At 39.3% G+C, this 17,691-nt stretch overlaps 3 protein-coding genes across 9 annotated transcripts; all 3 read right to left on the bottom strand.

Annotated features, from left to right (window-relative positions):
* Positions 1-582: 582 nt before the first annotated feature.
* On the bottom strand, positions 583-5,647 carry LOC115036404 (obg-like ATPase 1). The gene is made up of 11 exons (XM_029494588.1): positions 5,551-5,647; positions 5,177-5,274; positions 4,935-5,078; positions 4,498-4,625; positions 3,500-3,675; positions 3,303-3,383; positions 2,834-2,931; positions 2,582-2,725; positions 2,246-2,342; positions 1,884-2,006; positions 583-1,741 (listed from the first exon to the last, which is right to left on the bottom strand). The coding sequence occupies exons 2-11, from the start codon at positions 5,272-5,274 to the stop codon at positions 1,640-1,642; spliced, it is 1,191 nt and encodes a 396-aa protein (XP_029350448.1). The 5' UTR covers positions 5,551-5,647; the 3' UTR covers positions 583-1,639.
* Positions 5,648-6,158: 511 nt separating this feature from the next.
* On the bottom strand, positions 6,159-10,275 carry LOC115036413 (transformer-2 protein homolog alpha-like). 6 transcript variants are annotated; one of them, XM_029494610.1, is made up of 8 exons: positions 10,131-10,275; positions 8,522-8,655; positions 8,227-8,386; positions 7,846-8,034; positions 7,582-7,697; positions 7,323-7,487; positions 7,053-7,123; positions 6,159-6,896 (listed from the first exon to the last, which is right to left on the bottom strand). In XM_029494610.1, exons 1-8 carry the CDS (start codon positions 10,161-10,163, stop codon positions 6,886-6,888), a joined length of 879 nt encoding a protein of 292 aa, XP_029350470.1. In that variant the 5' UTR covers positions 10,164-10,275; the 3' UTR covers positions 6,159-6,885. The 6 variants fall into 6 exon arrangements, with proteins under 6 accessions (XP_029350470.1, XP_029350466.1, XP_029350468.1 ...); XM_029494606.1 differs by having other exon boundaries at positions 8,522-9,299; positions 10,131-10,258; XM_029494608.1 differs by lacking the exon at positions 10,131-10,275 and adding an exon at positions 9,576-10,122 and having other exon boundaries at positions 8,522-9,299.
* Positions 10,276-10,883: 608 nt separating this feature from the next.
* senp2 (SUMO specific peptidase 2) lies at positions 10,884-17,257 on the bottom strand. Of its 2 annotated transcripts, none has more exons than XM_029494571.1 (17): positions 16,910-17,257; positions 16,390-16,451; positions 16,199-16,299; positions 15,729-15,795; positions 15,553-15,625; positions 15,214-15,388; positions 14,845-14,951; positions 14,662-14,744; positions 14,376-14,424; positions 14,224-14,296; positions 13,981-14,127; positions 13,730-13,861; positions 12,635-12,859; positions 12,428-12,507; positions 12,232-12,316; positions 12,044-12,139; positions 10,884-11,937 (listed from the first exon to the last, which is right to left on the bottom strand). In XM_029494571.1, exons 1-17 carry the CDS (start codon positions 17,086-17,088, stop codon positions 11,875-11,877), a joined length of 1,797 nt encoding a protein of 598 aa, XP_029350431.1. In that variant the 5' UTR covers positions 17,089-17,257; the 3' UTR covers positions 10,884-11,874. The 2 variants fall into 2 exon arrangements, with proteins under 2 accessions (XP_029350431.1, XP_029350432.1); XM_029494572.1 differs by having other exon boundaries at positions 10,885-11,937; positions 13,981-14,124.
* Between the last annotated feature and the right edge of the window lie 434 nt (positions 17,258-17,691).

The following is a 17,691-nucleotide window of genomic DNA, read 5'->3' as shown; positions in this document are numbered from 1 at the left end:
TCTTGTTCTTTTGGTCGTGACTGTCTGAACAGTTGGTTTGCTCATACTGCCTCAACAGCTGCAGTCCAGCTAACACATGTAGTACAAACTGTGCTGAACTGTGTAAAGTAACCAACATTTAGACCATGAGAGGAAATCTGAAAGAATGTAAATGTTATTGTAAGTTATGTGACATTTTTTTTATATATTTGTACATCTATAATCAAAACAGGGAAATCCTAATTTGTAATATTTATTTTGTATGCATACATTGACTGTAGACGCCCAGGCTCCATATCAGTTGCACATCCCCTATTTTTTCATGTTGAGCTTTTTGCATCTCACATTAGTAAAAATTTGAAGTACACAAAGCGATGACTGGTTAGTTTCATTTTATTGACACATGACATTAGACTTTTGTATTCTGTGAAACCCCCATATCTCAGCAGCTCTTTATGAGGGCTGGTTTCCTGTCCATGATTTGGCAACATATTGGTAAGAGGATGGTAGTTACTCAGAGATAGACACATTTGTAGAGGGAAGCGAGCAGAGGTGAACCAGAGGCATTTCAAAGCTTTACAGACCTGATGCACAGAGCACACAATGTTTTCTTTTTATTTTTATTTTATTACAAGCCAAACTTAAATGAATAAAAGCAGTATGTATAACATTATTTGCTCAAATCTTGTCAGGGATGCTTGCTTTTCTCCTACTAAAATAACAATATTCCTCCTGCTCAGAATACAGCACAGCACTGGCCTGGAAACACAGCGATGGATTTTACTCTTTCCTGAAATTAAGCAGATTGCCAGTTGATTGTTCATACACACTCTACTTTGGCATTTTTCAATAAGTCTCATGGCTGGCAAAGGAAAGGCAGTAGAGAGCTCTTTTCATTCATTTTGATTTTCAGTGAAAAAAGAAAGCTACAAAGTAGCCATGAACATTTTAACTGTGATGAGGCACCTTTATTACATTCAAATTCATGCCAGCAGCGCTTACAGGTTTCAAGGGTAAAGAAGCTGGTTAGCAGTCCAGCACACTTGCCTCAAATAAAACACTAATTACGATGCCCGTTAGGGATCTGAAAGCTTGCCAATTAATCAGCAGCCATCACAGACAAAGTTTCAATTAATGGTTGCAAGGATAATCACTTATTACTCAAAGGAATTACACTTTTTCTTAAAGATAAATTGAAGGGGGAAATTGACAGCCTAAAACTTTTAAGTACTTCTTTAGGATCCAGAAAGCAGGTCAAGCCCTGCTGTGTACAGTGTTCTCATCAATTACAGCTCCACGTTTCTGATTAGACTTTTTCTACTAAAATCTGAACACATTCATCCTTTCAGATGCACGTCTCCTTTCTTTTGCCTATGAATGAGAGTGTCTAGTATGTGACTGGCAGGATAGTTGTTGCCATTTCCAAATGTTATCATATTCTTACATAGAGGAATGTAGAATAATGTTATTTTAAAGAATCAGTTTGATAGATTCTGCTCCAGACTTGACAGGCCAGGGGCTTAAACATGACTGACAAACTGGGCCACATGTTGATCCTCTTAATTCAAGGGAGAAGTATGAAAACCAACAGACAGTGTACCTCTCAGGCGTCTGACTGAACAGTATTCTGAGTTGTCCCTCTGTTGGATCTGTAGTCTCATTATTTCTTTTTGGGGGCATTGGGTGTGTTGAATTTGAAAAAGATAATGTCCCCGTCCTCCACGATGTAGTTCCTGCCCTGTTGCCTGTATTTGCCAGCAGCCTGAAAAAGAGGGTGAAAATAATAGTGCAAATGACAGCAGAAGTGTATTAAAATTACATTTTTCAGAAAATCCACAGTTACTGACAAATGTTCAACATTGTAGCAGCTCTAGTTTATTTTTAGTCTCTAGGCAAAAGCATACCTTAACTGCATTTTCAGTGCCCTCTTCTTTGAAGTCGGTGAACTTCATCACCTCAGCCATGATAAAGCCTTTCTCAAAGTCAGTGTGGATCTTTCCTGCAGCTTGAGGTGCCTTTGCACCTTTCTGTTGAAAATAAAAAAAGAACAGGAAATCTCAAAAACACAACTGCAGATATATCAATATATTATCATCTTAAGATTTATCATAGATAGGATTTAATCAATACCAAAAGTGTATAAGTAACTGTAAATGATACTTTTAACATATAGACTGAGGGTTTTAAAGTAAACTCATTGGTCTTGGAGTTTATTCCTCGGGTAATCATGAACTGTAAAAAAACTTATTCCTACTACAACACTCACCCTGATGGTCCACGCTCGCACCTCATCTGGTCCTGCTGTGAAGAAGTATTCCAGCTGCAGTGCTGCATAGCCGGTCTTTATTATTTTGGTCAGAACACTAACAAAGAGAATATATAGAGAATATATTACAAATTCCATATGGATCAATCTATCATACACTCAGCAAATGACATTATAGCATTTTAAATATATTGAAGCATACAATGAAACATCTAGTAGGACATTGCAAGAGTAAATCAAACATTAATCAGTGAACAGAACAACATTACTTTTTCTTTTACTTTAATTTTTCTTCCTTGATTCTTGTCACATGATGCACATGTGAGTGTGTCTCACCTCTGTGTTTTCATTTCCTCGCAGTACTTATTCCTCTCCTCCTCGTCCTCCATGTCCAACAGCTTGGACTCCAGAGCTCCACTCAGAGGAATGACCAGAGCACCAGGGTCATGAGCATCTACCCACTCCTTGATCTTTACTAGCCTTTTTTGTGGAAAACAGGTGGTATGTTATGTGAAAGCTCAGCTGCAAGTAAATACATGAAGAAATTTGTATGTGACACAGAGTAATAACAAGGAAAAGTAAACCCACCACTTATTCTTTTTTCTGATGTAATCTTTCTCTGACAGATTGACCAGGTAGATCATGGGCTTAGATGTCAGAAACAGGTATTTGTTCAACACTTCAATCTGAGAGAAAATAACAACACACAAATGTGAGCTTGAGAACTATTTAGTTACTGCTCACATAATGTGCATCTTACTGCAAATTTGATGGTACTGATACAGCAAAATTACTCTAATCTCTGTTTTTATGCGCATTTAAATGTCGATATTGTAAATCAAATGAGTGAAAACTACAAAGACATGTCAAAAAAACTATACAGTCTTGATGCGATTGAACAAAACAGCTTTGCATAAATTTTCAACCACATCGACCTATTCAGAAGATTCATGCTGAAAGCTAGTTATTATTTCACATATTACTTTCTATACATATTGTAGGCAAACGAGCCTGATGGAAGATTATACACAATTATATCAAAGCGCACACACTTTACCTCTTTGTCATTCCAGTCATGGTAAAATCTGACATGCTTCTTCTCTTCCACCACCCAGTTCTTTATCTTCACCATGATATCCTGAAGCAAAAAGCAGGAGGTAAGATGGATGTCAGATTATGACTTCTTCTTATTCCCTCCCCAGTGGCTATAAAAGCATAAAAGAGCATAAGTGACCACCAACAGATTTTACTTACATATTCAGGTTTGAGTTTTTTGTCACCTCCTCTGACAGCAGTTTTCTCCAGTTTGTCAATAATTGGGGCGATCATTTCCTCATCTTTTAGTCTCAGCTCCTCGTGGATGATCTCAATGTCCCTCACTGGATCAACATTACCTTCTACGTGGATAATATCCTCGTCATCAAATGCACCTGAAACACAAAAACATTGACAAATATTTCTACACATTGAAATCAGAGGGCACTTTATAATGTTTAAAGTTAACTAACTAAACTAATAAATAGATAAATAAACAAACAGATCTACTTTGGTATCCCTATGCCCTAAACTGTGAAGGAAGTAGTTGGTTTATGAACACAGAAGTCTTTCCTAAAGCTACAAATAGATGAAAATGATGTTACTGGGATCTTGAGGTCAAACAGCAATGAATGGGACAATGACTTTGTTGACCTTGATGGGATCATGTCAACCTTCACCAAAAAAGTATGTCTGGATACAGTTTAATTGTTTTTCTGCATCAATACCAAAACTTTTTTATACATTACCTTTATTAAAACATCTCTACACTAATGTTTTTTTTTTCATTAATAAACAAAAGAAGCTCAAGAACTTTTCAACAAACAAAAGATCCTACAAAGTACTTGTTTAAATGAAGTTAAATGGTCAAAATTTAAAATATTATTCAAATCAGAAACCTACTGATCAAAAAATAAGTAAACAACACTACTGATACGACCTGACACTCAAAGCCAGCTTTCCAGACAATCTGGTAACCTGTGCTGGTGTCACACTGCAGTCATCATGATTCAAGAACTCATCACATTATTTATTTATTTATTGAATGACATACTCACTGGCTGAAGTGACCTGTCTAGACCGCAGGCTTCTAAAAAAGGTCTTGTCATCCTTTAGGAAGTGTAGCAATGCTTCTAAATTGCCCTCCTAACACTTGTCCACTCATCTCAGTTGTTGCTACACAGCAGGTGCAGCTGGCAAAAGTAATGACAACTCACGGGTCATATGGAAGATGCCGTCGCAGGCACTGATGTGGGAGAGGAAGGCATTTCCAAGTCCCTGTCCTGAGTGAGCTCCCTTCACCAGACCAGCAATGTCCACGACGTTTAGGAAGGCTGGAACTTTACTAAATAGAGACCAAGGTAGCCACAGAGGGGCAGGGTTGTCAGTGACATGAAATAATTTGACAGAAATAAGACTCACAATGTCTCTAAAACGTCATCCTCCCATATGATTCTCCACTTCTCTTGAGATTCTGCTGAAGGCATCTTGGTTTCTGCCATCTCTATGTACATTGTATGACTTTGTAATGGTGATCATATTTCATGTGTGTTTTGTTTTGTTTCCTTTGTTTTTTTTTTCCCAGTGTATGAGCTGGAGTGTGTGCTCGATACTTTACAAATAAAGTTGAGTCAAGTCACATCATTATACACACCTAGCTGGTTTGTGATACTGGCAGAGGAAATCAAAGCGCTCATCTGGTACAGGTACCCTGCTCTCATTTGGGTCAATTGTGCAGAATGGGAAGTTCTCTGCAGCAGCTTGGCTTTTGGTCAGCACATTGAAAAAGGTGGATTTCCTGCAAAGGAGAAGATTTAGAAGAGGGTGAGTTACAGGTCAATGATCAGCTCAGCTTTTGTTCATTTCACATTTCCACTGATAGTGACATGCACATACCCAACATTAGGCAAACCCACAATTCCAATTTTCAATGATGTGCCAAATCGGCCAATTAATGGAGGGGGCTTTGGTGCTTCTCCTTTTTTGGGGGGCATCTGCAAGAGTTAGAAAAGGTCGGTTGACACGTTTGTTAAAATGACAAAATGTCAAACTGCAGCCTAACCTGTGTCCTGGGCTCTGTCTCCACGGAAAACGTGTACAGACATATGCTCATTCAAACAAACCACGCTAGCGTTAGCCAAAGGCTAACTACAACCACTCCTAGCTGTTAGCAAGTCTTTATCAGCGAACACAATAGTCCCGTCCGCTTTTTTCCACACATTAAAAACGGCCCCGGTGTCATCTAGCCGACGGACAGCAGCCTTTAGTACCTTTTTGTCTGTCCTTTGCTTGAGGGCTACGTGGTTCACGGCTCTGACTTGTGCTCACACCCGGCCGCTCCACTAGAAAGACAGGCTGGAGAGCAGAGCGGAAGTGTTTTGACGTGAACGGCCTCTGATTGGTCAGAGAGAGAGAGCAGGAAGGCGCGTCAGAGGAGCGCCTCCTGCCTTTCTCTTTAACGGTTATGAGCCTTTACACATTTTATTAATAAATTTCTTACTTTTTCTGTCTTTTTACTCGGTGTTTGCTTTACTTCTAGTGTTTTGAGCCACAGTAGATCTCAGTCGACTTTTGCTAGTTTACATGTCTCCAGTCGGCCGCTGGGGGGCGACATTTCACAGGATGCGTTCAAGAGCATGCTGTTAAAAACGATGTTTATTTTTCACGGAAATAAAACCACAAAAACGTTATTTATAAATGTGTACACATTTATACAAAATGTGTTATGTATTAAGACGCTACATTTTACTAACCCATTTATGAACACAAGCAGCATTAGACAGTGAATGGGCTACTTGCAGGCCATCATTTGATTATCATATGTGATTAATGTATCTGCACTCTCAAAGTATAATTAAAGAAAAATGAACGCATGAAGTCCAGCCAGAAATATCTTTATTTTTCTTAAGAAAAACCAAATAAAACAAAAGCAGAGCCAATATCTCCAAATGTTTGTTGGGACCTGCAGTGCTCTGGTCTCTTAAACCATAATGCAGCGCACACATTACACTGTTTGTCAGTGTCAATAACCAGAGCAAATGACCAAATCATTTTTTATTGCCATTATATGAACAACCCCCCCCACCCAAAAAAAAAAAAAAAAAAAGAAAAAAAAAGAAAAGACAAATTTGGGAGAAACATCGTATTTAAAAATGCACACTGGAGCAAAGTAGGATCTTGACATTTTGACAAGCTGCATACAAATGGCAAAATGAGAAACGAGAAGAAAACACCTAATGTAAAAGACGTCAGTCAAGCTACTCATAAACAAACTTTGTTTAATTACCACCACCAAAAAGATTGAATTCACATTTCTCTTAGCCATTAGGATCTAAAATGTACATGTTTCCAAGCAAGGGAAGAGAAAAGGATTTGTATTTGGTGCAGATCTGGAGCATTGTCCATTTCCACCAGATCCTGATGACTAACAAAATTGGTGACAAACAAAGTTCATCCTTGAAAACATAACCAAATTCCTATCACATACATAATCTGGTCAAAAACATAACCCCCCCCCCAAAAAAAAAAACAACAACAAACAAACAAAAACAAAAAAACCCAACTAATTAAACAACAACACTAAATCTGGAATATTCCCACACTGCTCAGTAATGACCTGTAGGGGCAAGAGAAATGAATGGGTGTTAATTTAATTTTAAACTGTTCCACTAAAAAAAAAAAACTTTTGTTGTTTACACAAATGTCTCAATTTCATTTAAACTGCTTTCAGGTCAAGGCATTCTGCAACCAAACAAACATAATTAAAACATACGTGGTGAGTACGACCGGGATCTGGACCGAGAGCGGTACCCTCTGCTGTAGTAAGGAGATGGAGATCGGCGTCTATAAAACAAAAAAGAAAACCACAACATTTGACCTTAGGCCATGTCATCCGACATCTGGCTGACTTAAAATATTTGATTTAGATCTTAAAAGTAATCAATATTACAATCTAAACAATTAATAATAATAAAAAAAACCATTTTAATAGTTGCAATCCAAAGCCGGTAAAATACTTGCCCAAATAAAAACCAAAACCCACCTATATGATCTGTACTCTCGGTCATCATAACGATCATAATCACGATCATAACCTCTGTCATAGCCTCTGTCATAGCCCCTGTCATAATCTCTCGAGACACGCCGTGACGAACCGCCACTGCTACCACCACCACCTCCGCCGCCGCCGCCACCACCACCTCCACCACTACAAGCACAAAGAATTAAGTGGTGACACATTGGAATGAAATGCACACAGAAGTTTTTTAGAATACATTAACTTAGCATGGTCAAACACTTACTACGTGGGACGACCCATGTATATTCCAGGAGTGGGAGTATGGGCTCGTTTAGTGATGGAGAAATCCACTCGGATCCTGCGTCCATCAAGCTCCATTCCATTAGCACGCTCCTTGGCCTGAATCAGATTGATAAATTACACATTTAGTCTAATTTGCAAACAAAACACTAACATTTCAGCGCATTGCTTTTCTATAACAAACATGCAAGTCTACTTCATACACAACCACACATTTAACCTCAAGAGAGGTGGTATCTAATCTTACCTCCTTGGAATCCTCAGCATTTTCAAAGTAGACAAAGGCAAAGCCTCTTGAGCGTCGTGACTGCTGGTCATATACAATGTTTACATCACTCAAAGGGCCATATTTACAGAAAACGTCCCTCAGATCCCTCTCAGTGGTGTACAGGCTCAATCCAAACACACCCAGACAGGTATTAGGGTCTGGGTTTGCCTGAGAGAGTAAAAGAAGCATAGAAATATTGTTAACAAAAGAACTTCCACATCACTGCTATAAATTCAGACAGAGTATAAATCCCCAAAGCATGACAGCAACTGGGCAGTTCAGACAAAATGTGGTGTATGTGCGCGCGCTGCCCCATTTGCAGAGTGAGATAAAATAATATACATAGAAGACTCTACGGACCCTGTTGCCAATGTGTCTGCGTCGGTTTGACATCGGGGAACGGCTATGGCTTCTACGGCGACGGTACTCCCAGCTCCGAGATCGGCTCCTGGAACGACGTCGATGGGAGCGAGAACGAGAGCGGGAGTAGTGCCTTCGTGAGCTTCGGTGTGACCGGGACCTAGGGATAGATTTAATTGGGAATATTATTTAATACATTTTTTATTTATTGGAAAGCACACATACATACATTTAGGAAATGCAATTCTTGTGTCGATGTGGACAACACTTGATGGTCAACCGTTACCCTCATTACCTGGATTTGGATTTGGATCGAGAACGAGATCGAGACCTGGAACGGCGAGAGCCATCTTTGGAGCGGGCTGGTGAGTGACTGGTGGATTTTGCTGAGCCCTGAGGGGAGGCGCTCCTTGAGCCAGGCCGAGAGTCCTGGACAGACCAGACAGAGGTCAGCAACACTTCAAAGTCAGTTTGCCAAAAATAAATAAATAATAAAAAGGGACTGTGTTTGCCCTCTACATGCTCCCGTCCGAGGGAGTTCACCTTATTTTGGCAATTAACGGGTTTGACAATGCAGGAACTTAAAATATAAAGGTCATACATTTCAACAGAAATTTTAAGTAAAATTTAAATAGTTTAGCTGATATTTAGATTCCACAAAGAATAATCCTAAACAGCATGGAGGGATTGGCCATTGATGTTTCTGATACAGAGAGGAAATAAACAGTGCATGCTTTAGAGAAAGAAACAGAATTAAAGTGTAATAAATTAGCAGGCTATTAGGAAATCACTCATACCCCAGTAAACTTCTGATCTTAACTTCATAACTTCTTTAACTTCATTACTTCAAAACAACCCTTCATTTCTTCTTTCTTCTGTTTGACATTATGACTTCTTTTTTCCTCCTCTTCCCCCATTTACCATCTGCCATTACAACACTAGTAGTGGGGACAGATCTTGATTGCTTCTTTTCAGCATCCAATATATTAGCATGCATCAACACCATCAGCTTCAAACATTAACAACTTCACATCTGAAACGTCTTCCGCCTTTTTCTTTCTTCCAACCTCAACCTTAACAAAGAACAAACAAGGGTGATAAGGCATGTTGGTTTCTGTTAAAAAAAACCAAAAGGTACAAATAAAACAACAATAAACCAGGAAAACAACATATTCAAAGAATTAACGTTTGTATTTTAGCTTGCTTGTTGTCTTGAGAGCTGCAACTTTCAGTCGGTTAATGATTTAGTCAAAATGTCAATCGACAGAAAAACAACCAACAACTATTTTGCTCAAGAATTAAAATGTGGATAGTGTGTTAAAAAGCTCTGGTTTCATGTTCTCACTTACGTGCATCGTCTACTTTATCAACTTTTCTTCCTTTTGGACAACAAACATCAACTTTGAACTTAAAATCTTGATCAGAAATCTTTTTTTTTTTACCCAACGTGTAACCGATTAATCGAACATACGACTGATGAAAGATGTCACAGAAACAACACTAAAGATTAATATATGGTGTGACTTGTAAATGCTTTATAGTGGTTGGTGGGTATTTCAAAGGTTGTAAAAACTGAAACATGTAAGCGATAATAGAGTAGCGTGGCTGTGCGGCCGCCATATCCCCGCGCCGCTCCGCATCGTAGGCCTCGTGGTTTGGTTTCGGTAGCTTTACACAAATACTGTGAATACTACCGACCAAATTCACACAAAAAGAATGACTTTTATCGGGAAAAAGACCTCCTTATGTTTATGAGGCCATTTCTCGGAATTTGTTTCCATAACCAGACCTGCAAACGCAGCTAACAGCTACGCCAAACTAGCTTAGCCAGCTAACGAAAATTAGCTTCATTTTTTTTTTCCATTTCATTTTTTAACTGTTATTTCGTCGTAATTTCAACTCACCTGCTCCCTGAACTCTTTCTCGTTGTCGCTCATATTAACGTAACTAAACAGCAGATGTGTAAAAAGGTGGCGGTGTACTGACTAACGCCTGATCCGACTCGGTGCAGCAGCATAAAGAGACCAGCCTGATCTGACCGGGCTAAAAGGGCCGCTGTCCACTTCCGGTTTGATCTTCAAAATAAAAGTGTTGTTCTTCCTAAACGTATCCGCTGAACTTTATTGGGCAGAAAACAAGGTGTGTTACTAACCCTTATGTTCAATACTAGGTCTACTGCTGGTAGTAATAATCGTTTCATATTGAATATTCCCCTACATCAGAGGTCTCCAACTCCAGTCCTGTGTTTTAGATGTTTCCTGCTCCAACACACCTGATTCAAATGAGTGGCTCCTTATCAGACTTCAGCAGAGCTGATCATTTGAATCAAGTGTCAGAGACTTCTGCCCTACATCTTCTTAGATAATGTCATTTTGAACTCAAATTTGGCTCGTTTCAAGTGAAGCTCATCTTCTGTGTGGCTGATGTTCAGGAATAATAACATAATAGGTCAACTTTTGTGTTAAATGAACCTTGTCAGAATGAATAATGAAGACAAAACATTTGTCATTTTAATTTCCATCCACATTTTGTGGTCTTAAAAATCTTACACTCTGGTTACATTACCATTTTCCAGTTTGTGAGGCAATAGACTACAAAAATCGAGATGTATGGTATCATGGTAAATGTGGTAATTTATTGTGATCAAGATGCACAAGCCTCCAGCTACAGTCATTAAAATATCAAACAGCAATAAAAAAAAAGATACTTTATGACAAAAAAAAAAAAAAAAAAAAAAAACTAATCACATTATCAAAGCATGAACTCAAACATGCGTGCGTGTACAGTAGTTTGCTGTGCAATATAGCACACAGTAAATCAATATAATAGCCCTAGTTAGCCTCTTGCATTACGCTCAAAAGAGATTCAGACCTAAAAGCACTTTGTTAAATGAGAAATCGACTAATTACACTCCACTAACAAAGGGGGTGGGGACGAAAAAAAAAAAAAAAAAAAAAAAAGAAAATCAGTACACACACTCCAATGACTTTTCCATTCAATCATAAATAACAAACCTATATTACAAGCACTCAACCATGCATTTTTTGTATTGAAAAGGAGGTATTTCACTTTTTAAGTCTCTGTCAAACATTTGCCATCCAGTGTGTTGATCATAACTGGAAGGAGCAGCCTAATTACACAAAAATCTTATTTACTATATTTTCATTCCAGCTCCAGCACTGACTCTGAGTTGTGCATGATTCATTTTAAGCAAAGAAAATCTAACAAAATACATGCTCTATGTTGAGCAGTGTGTCAGAAGGCTAAAGGCACTTCAGGCAATTCTTCAAAAACAGTCAAAAAAAAAAAAAAGAAAAAAAGAAAAAAAAACAAAGTCAATAAAAAATAAGTCATTCAGTCAGTAGTGCCAAAGTTTGTATAAGATACAATTCTTACATCCTAATCGTGTCTCCAATTACAACTCAGAGATTACAAAACATCAATATGTCCCTGACAAGAAAAGGAACATAATAAACCCTTAAGATTAGTGTTTGATTTCTCCAGACCAAAACTAGACTGGGATTAGATTTCACTCAACTTCTTTGGCCCATTTATTCCTTTTTTTTAATTCACCATTTAATTACTGTACACAGATGTTGCTCCCATTTAGAAAGTCTAGGCTGATGGACAAGATATTATTGCAGTTTTCTATAGCAGTCTTTGATTTAGGATTTCCCAAATCATTAACTTTCTGAAGAGGGGCATGTGGCACTGTTGAGAAAGAGATAGAAGTTATTGCCCTGATGTAACAAAATCTTGTATAATTAATATAACAATGACACAAAAAAGTAATAATTAGTGTGTATATAGTATATACCTGCTTGAAGGTGAGAGGCAATCCTTTTGCAATATAGTCAGCATATTTACAGGCAAAGACACCACAGTCACTGCCATTTTTCTGCTGGGGAATTTCCTTAAAAAGCATGCCAAAATAGAACCTCATTAATCTCTCAGTGAATCAAAAAAATATTAGAAGTGTAAAGTCATTCAACCCCTTAAACTTACAGTTGGCCTCAAGCTTCCAATAGTCCATTTGGCACTGTCGAGTTCTCTGCCTTTCTTTGATCTGTGCTCCTCCATAAGATAGAGTCTGGAAAATGAGCACAATGGCAACATTAACTGCATAATATTATAGAGGAATGTATGGAAAAGGGCATTCAAACTCAGTTAACTGAAGCTTGAAAGTACGACAATGACTCACAATAACTGACTGCAGATGTCGTCATGTCTCTGGCCCATTGAGTCATACGACTTCACTGTTTTCGATTTTAAATCAATCACCTGGAATGAGAGTAAGGAAAAAGGTTAAAAGCAGTGTATTGCTATAATCAACCAAGCTGAGCAACATGACAGAGGAACAAATGATTATATATGTATATAAAAATGAAAAATGATAAATCTGACTCACAGCCATTGCCCAGTGGAAACCCAGGTGCAGAGGAACCAGGATGAGGTCGTAGACGAAGAGATCAACAGCCTTGGTCCAGCGTTTTACAGCAGCATGTCCTCCTGCCTGCCCACCTCCACCACCTATCAGCTTGGGGAAGAAGAAGGTGCTAAAGGAATAGACCTTCCATCCTGCTGTTTCACCAGAGCACCGCTCCATGACCAGTGACAGATAGAAGTTCATCACCTTCACAAAGGAAACAGAAAAAGTATGTATTTCATGTTCAAAATTAGACATTGGTCACATGTCAAAATATCAACAATGTATTAGTTAATTAATGAATTAGCTTTTGATTCAAACTAATTGTTTCTTTGAGGCCTGTCAGTCTTTCACTGGAAATAAAAAAAAAAAAAATTAAATGTGAATTTCAATCTGTACCCAGAGTTAATGGCGAGTTATCATTAACTTCAAATCAGGAATGCGTCAAGATCACATTAATGCTGTGAAATTTGACCATTATTGTTTGTGAATTGACACAGCTGTTGCAAGCTGTTGCAATACAGATGTAACAGTTAACCACTGTGTTCACAAAAGGCTAATGATAGCCCACTTAAGCTAGCATGGTGACAACCTATTGCATGATTTGCGTGCTCACAACATTAGTAGGCTAGTCATTATCCTTTTGTCTGTTAAAATATAAATGTATTTGTGTATTTAAATGTATGTTTTTATGCCACAGGTCTGTCACCATTTTAGTCTGCATTGCTGCTTGAATACTGTCTATATCAAAAAGTGCGTCTGCATGCATGCACAAAGTTGCACAAACAAGAGCTGTTGAACACTAATCAGCTGAAGTTGTGAGGGCAACCTTGGCATTTAAAACTTTTTTTATAGAATTCTCTGTGGAATACACATCACTGGGTGAGGTGCGCCCCTCATGTACCGCCTTCTCTAGCACCATGTACAGAGATCATTTGGTAACTGCCATTGAGTATTTAATACAGTATATGTATTGTATAATGTGTTAATGAGTAAAGGTTGCTTTCATAAGCAGTACTTGATTCATTGTAAAAAAGCTGTTTACTAAAGACTGTCCATATTCCTTTGACACCTCACCTCATCATTGAGCCAGCCACCATCCTGCAGCGTGGCCAGATCCCTTTGTGTGATACGAAGTTTGAAAGCTGCACTTAGAACAAGGTTGGGATCGCTCTGAGCCAGAGCAACACTCACTTCGGTTGCCATTCCCTACACACACACACACACACACAAACAGACACACTAAACAAATGCAATCTAATACACTTCTATCTATGCTGTGTTCAACTTGATGAAATTCCATCTTAGCCTGAAATATTTAGTCCAACCTTCGTCAACGTAGGTATGTCCTCACTGTTGTGCCTTGTATGTGCTATAAGTGCAGAAAGTGAATCAGACAGACTGACCGCAGGAGTCTCTCTGTCTGCTAAATTGAGCCGAGTTGCTACTTCTGTGGAGAGGTCCAACTCTGTCTGCTTTTGTCAATGCACAAACGAGAGAAAAATGCATTCATGTTTCGGAACATACTTACAAGTTAAGGAATGGCATGTGAGAGCAAGAAAACTGGTCACCTTTGCATTTCTAATAGACTGTGGGTCCTCAACACTGCCATAGACTGACTTGCTGAACATGAAGCCACCCCTCCTGAAGAAACACGTCAGACAGATGTTAGAGAAATAAAACTCATCAACATACACAATGCACACAAACATGACATACTAACCTGTCATTGGTTGCAGATGCACTTCTCCATGCAAACATGCTTGGGGCACCTGTGCAGCAAAAATATGTCAGCCCAAAAGAGCAGATTTGAGTAAAATATTTTTACTGAAAGGAACAAATTTGAGGTAATGAGAGCTGAAATGAATAGGGCAAAAAAAAAAAAAAAAAAAAAAAGAAAGAAATAAAAATAAAATCTGCAGATGAAGAATTACTCAATACCTCAAACACTTTTAGAGATTAAAATTCTGGTGAGTAAGGTGAATAAGATTTATAAATTTGTATCCTACCTGTGTAACTTGTCTTTCTCAAAGCCGATTCAAATGTTTTCCCTGATGCAGCAGGTTTGAAATCGCTCTGTGACAGCGAGTCACTGGTAACAAAAGAAGGAATAGGATGAGGGCCATCATCCCATGTCGAGGGGAACATTATTGAGTGGATCTTGGTGCAATTCATCAACATTAATTACTTACTCTCTGGGTTTCGTTTGGTTGAAAGGTAATGGTTGACTTTTGCTATACTTTTCCGTCACCATTTCAAGCAAGCGCCTGTAGTGCTCCTTATTATTCTGCTTTATGGTCTAGAGGCACAAACACACATTACAAACACATTAGACTCAGAAGAATGGCACACATTCTTAAAACATAATGGGGATTTTCTTGATAAATGCAACTGAAAACTGCTCTGTGAATGATAAAAACAGGTTTCAAATTTTGAATTCCAACTACACAACAGCAAAATACAACAATCACTCGTGACTATATATCATGCATAAAAATATGCAGAATTATATATTTTTTTGTATAAAACAAACCATCCAACCAAATAATTGATTATTTTACCTCTTCCACAGTAAGACTGGGCTTGTAGTAGCGAGTATGTCCAAAGCCATTGCATGCTGGATCAGGATTAGCAGCTCCTACCCTCGGTGCAGACCTTGAGGGCAGCGGCTGAAGGGAACCCCTCCTCTCCCTGTCTTTTCCCCTGTCAGGGAGGCTTGCAGAAAGCACCACTCCACTGTATTCAAAAAGGTTGAGTACATTAGCAAGGAAGCATCCTCAAAAGGTGACACATTTAGGAAACACTGATGAATTAAACATAATTGCATGCATCTGAATGCAAAACGACAGGATTAATTGTGCATTAGTGCTGTGGTAGGACTCACATACTGGCTCAAATACCTGTATTTCCTCATTAAAGGAGGTGTGGAGCCCTGGAAGGGATTCTTCTCATTTACTCCGCCCACTGGCTTGTCTGTGAAATAAAGACAAAAATCACACAACTCATATTGATGAGAACACAAGAATACAAATGAGACACACTGTATTTTCTTGTAGTAAGAGCTGGCACCACTTACCCATTTTCCACTCTGTACTGCTCAGACAGGAGGTGTTAAGCTCATCTATCCCCATCAGCGTGACAGGCTGAATTCAGGGGAAACACAAGACCATTGAACGTGAATTCAAATATAACACTGGTGCATCAAACCTAAGCTGTGCTTGCTTTTCTGCAGCAGGGCTGGAGGATCTTTCCTGGGACACTCATGTACTTAAAAAAAAATACATAAATAAAACTTTCTACCCCCCCAGCCAAACTAGGGGGGGTTAGAAAATTTGAAAATTGACTACACTCCTATGACAGCATACAACCTAACACATTAACAAGACAAGAAATTCTACTGATTAGCTGTTGACAAGACACACCTGTTAACTGAAAATCTTGTATGTAATGTCAGAACTATATCTGGACATGATGGTTGCAAAACAAAAAGTCATTTCTGTCCATTAAGATGCACATTTTGGGTGGAAGACTAGGTGAAGCACTAACCCGTGTCTCTTCAAAATATCTGGGTTTCTCACGCCTGGTTGTCAGCCTGAGCAGACCTGCTACCCCTGCCACAGTCTTCTTTACAAAGCCGAGGACTACATCTGCCACACAAGACAGCACAAATCAACAACCTTCTCTATTTACTTACGAAATTAACATCATTATGCTGTTAGTTTCTTTTGTAAACAAACCTCTCCTCCGTCTTTTTACCTCCACCGGGTCACTCTGGCAAACACCGTCAGCAACATCAACACTGGAAGAGAGAAAGATTTGATATTTACAAAGGATATTTAAGTTTCCTTTGAAATGAATTGCGTTATAATGAACAGCGTCCACCGTTCAGTCTAAGTTAGCATGTGTGAGCTGCAACTGAGTCCAATAGCCTGTTAATTGTAGGCAATCATCAGTTTATTTAGGCCACCAAACATAAAAAAAAGTCACATTTCCTTCACAACTAAAATGTAGTCTCTATGACAGGAAATGTACGTTTGGGATAGCAGGTGGCCAACACGACAACACTACGAAAGCAACATTAAGAAAAATCCGAGAGGCACATTGTCCAGATAGCTGTTCCTGTTAAGTTATGAGCTAATTCACCAACAAGCCGTGCATCGTTAACATAGCTGCTGGTGAATTAATGGTCAAAACAGGCGGATATTAAACTGCTTTTACAGTAGGGACTAAAATTAGCAGTCATCTCCGAAGGCCGACCTCTGGTAGTTCCGTTTGGCCGGTCTGCTCTGACTCTCTGGCCGCGGCGCTCCGGCTGTAACGGCAGCTCGCGTGGGAACCTCCGGGCTAGCGCTACCTTTCTCCGGCCACTCGGCGGGGTTTTGCCCCGAAATGGGCTCGAAAAGCGACGAGATTCCGTCAACTATCCATCCATACATCCCAGACAAGTAGGAAAAAAGTGTAACCGGGTCTTCTGCGCGGGCCAGGACTATTTCACCGCGTCTTAGAAGCCAAACAACAAATGTACGACACACACCGCCCGCCCACCATTTAGCTTAGCGTGAGCATTAGCATTAGCATTAAACGGCGCTGCGGACCCGCGAAGGAGGTGCGTCACACAATGTTGATGTTTCACGTAGGGCAAACGTTTTGTGCATTGACGGAGCAGGCGGTGGGCGGAGTTTAAGGGGAAGCTCGGGGGAAACCAGCTACAGGACACCGCTCACGGCCGGAGTTTGCCGGATTTAATAAACGAACGGACCGCTGTCGGAAACTGTGTATGGCTTCTGCTGCTGAGCGGCTCAGACATCAGTTGTGTTACGTAACGACGAGCAACACTTCTGTTACTCTGAGACAGGAAATTACTACTGTCCAGGAGTTAATTAAATTAGTAAATAAAAAGTAGAGCTTCTGCCCAAAACAAACGAGTAAAATCTACTTGGTTCAGTCTGTTTTTCTTCCTGATCAACATTATCGCACACTGACACGCGCCAGAGTCGGAAACACAAACATACCTGGCCAATATATTTCAGATTCAGTCG

Source organism: Echeneis naucrates, chromosome 22 (assembly GCF_900963305.1).
Source record: "Echeneis naucrates chromosome 22, fEcheNa1.1, whole genome shotgun sequence".
NCBI lineage: Eukaryota > Metazoa > Chordata > Actinopteri > Carangiformes > Echeneidae > Echeneis > Echeneis naucrates.
This window is presented reverse-complemented; position numbering and strand designations above follow the sequence as displayed.

Coding starts and splice junctions, on each gene's coding strand:
- LOC115036404 (XM_029494588.1), bottom strand. CDS start 5,274: ATGCCCCCCAAAAAAGGAGAAGCACCAAAGCCCCCTCCATTAATTGGC. Junction 2,726..2,833: donor ATCAGAAAAAAGAATAAGTG/GTGGGTTTACTT, acceptor TCCACAAAAAAG/GCTAGTAAAGATCAAGGAGT. Junction 2,007..2,245: donor TGCGAGCGTGGACCATCAGG/GTGAGTGTTGTA, acceptor TATTTTCAACAG/AAAGGTGCAAAGGCACCTCA.
- LOC115036413 (XM_029494606.1), bottom strand. CDS start 8,829: ATGTATGACCTTTATATTTTAAGTTCCTGCATTGTCAAACCCGTTAAT. Junction 7,698..7,845: donor ATGCTGAGGATTCCAAGGAG/GTAAGATTAGAT, acceptor AATCTGATTCAG/GCCAAGGAGCGTGCTAATGG. Junction 7,124..7,322: donor CGAGAGTACAGATCATATAG/GTGGGTTTTGGT, acceptor TTTGTTTTATAG/ACGCCGATCTCCATCTCCTT.
- senp2 (XM_029494571.1), bottom strand. CDS start 17,088: ATGTATGGATGGATAGTTGACGGAATCTCGTCGCTTTTCGAGCCCATT. Junction 14,952..15,213: donor CCAGTCTTACTGTGGAAGAG/GTAAAATAATCA, acceptor TTGTGCCTCTAG/ACCATAAAGCAGAATAATAA. Junction 11,938..12,043: donor TGCCTCTCACCTTCAAGCAG/GTATATACTATA, acceptor CTTTCTCAACAG/TGCCACATGCCCCTCTTCAG.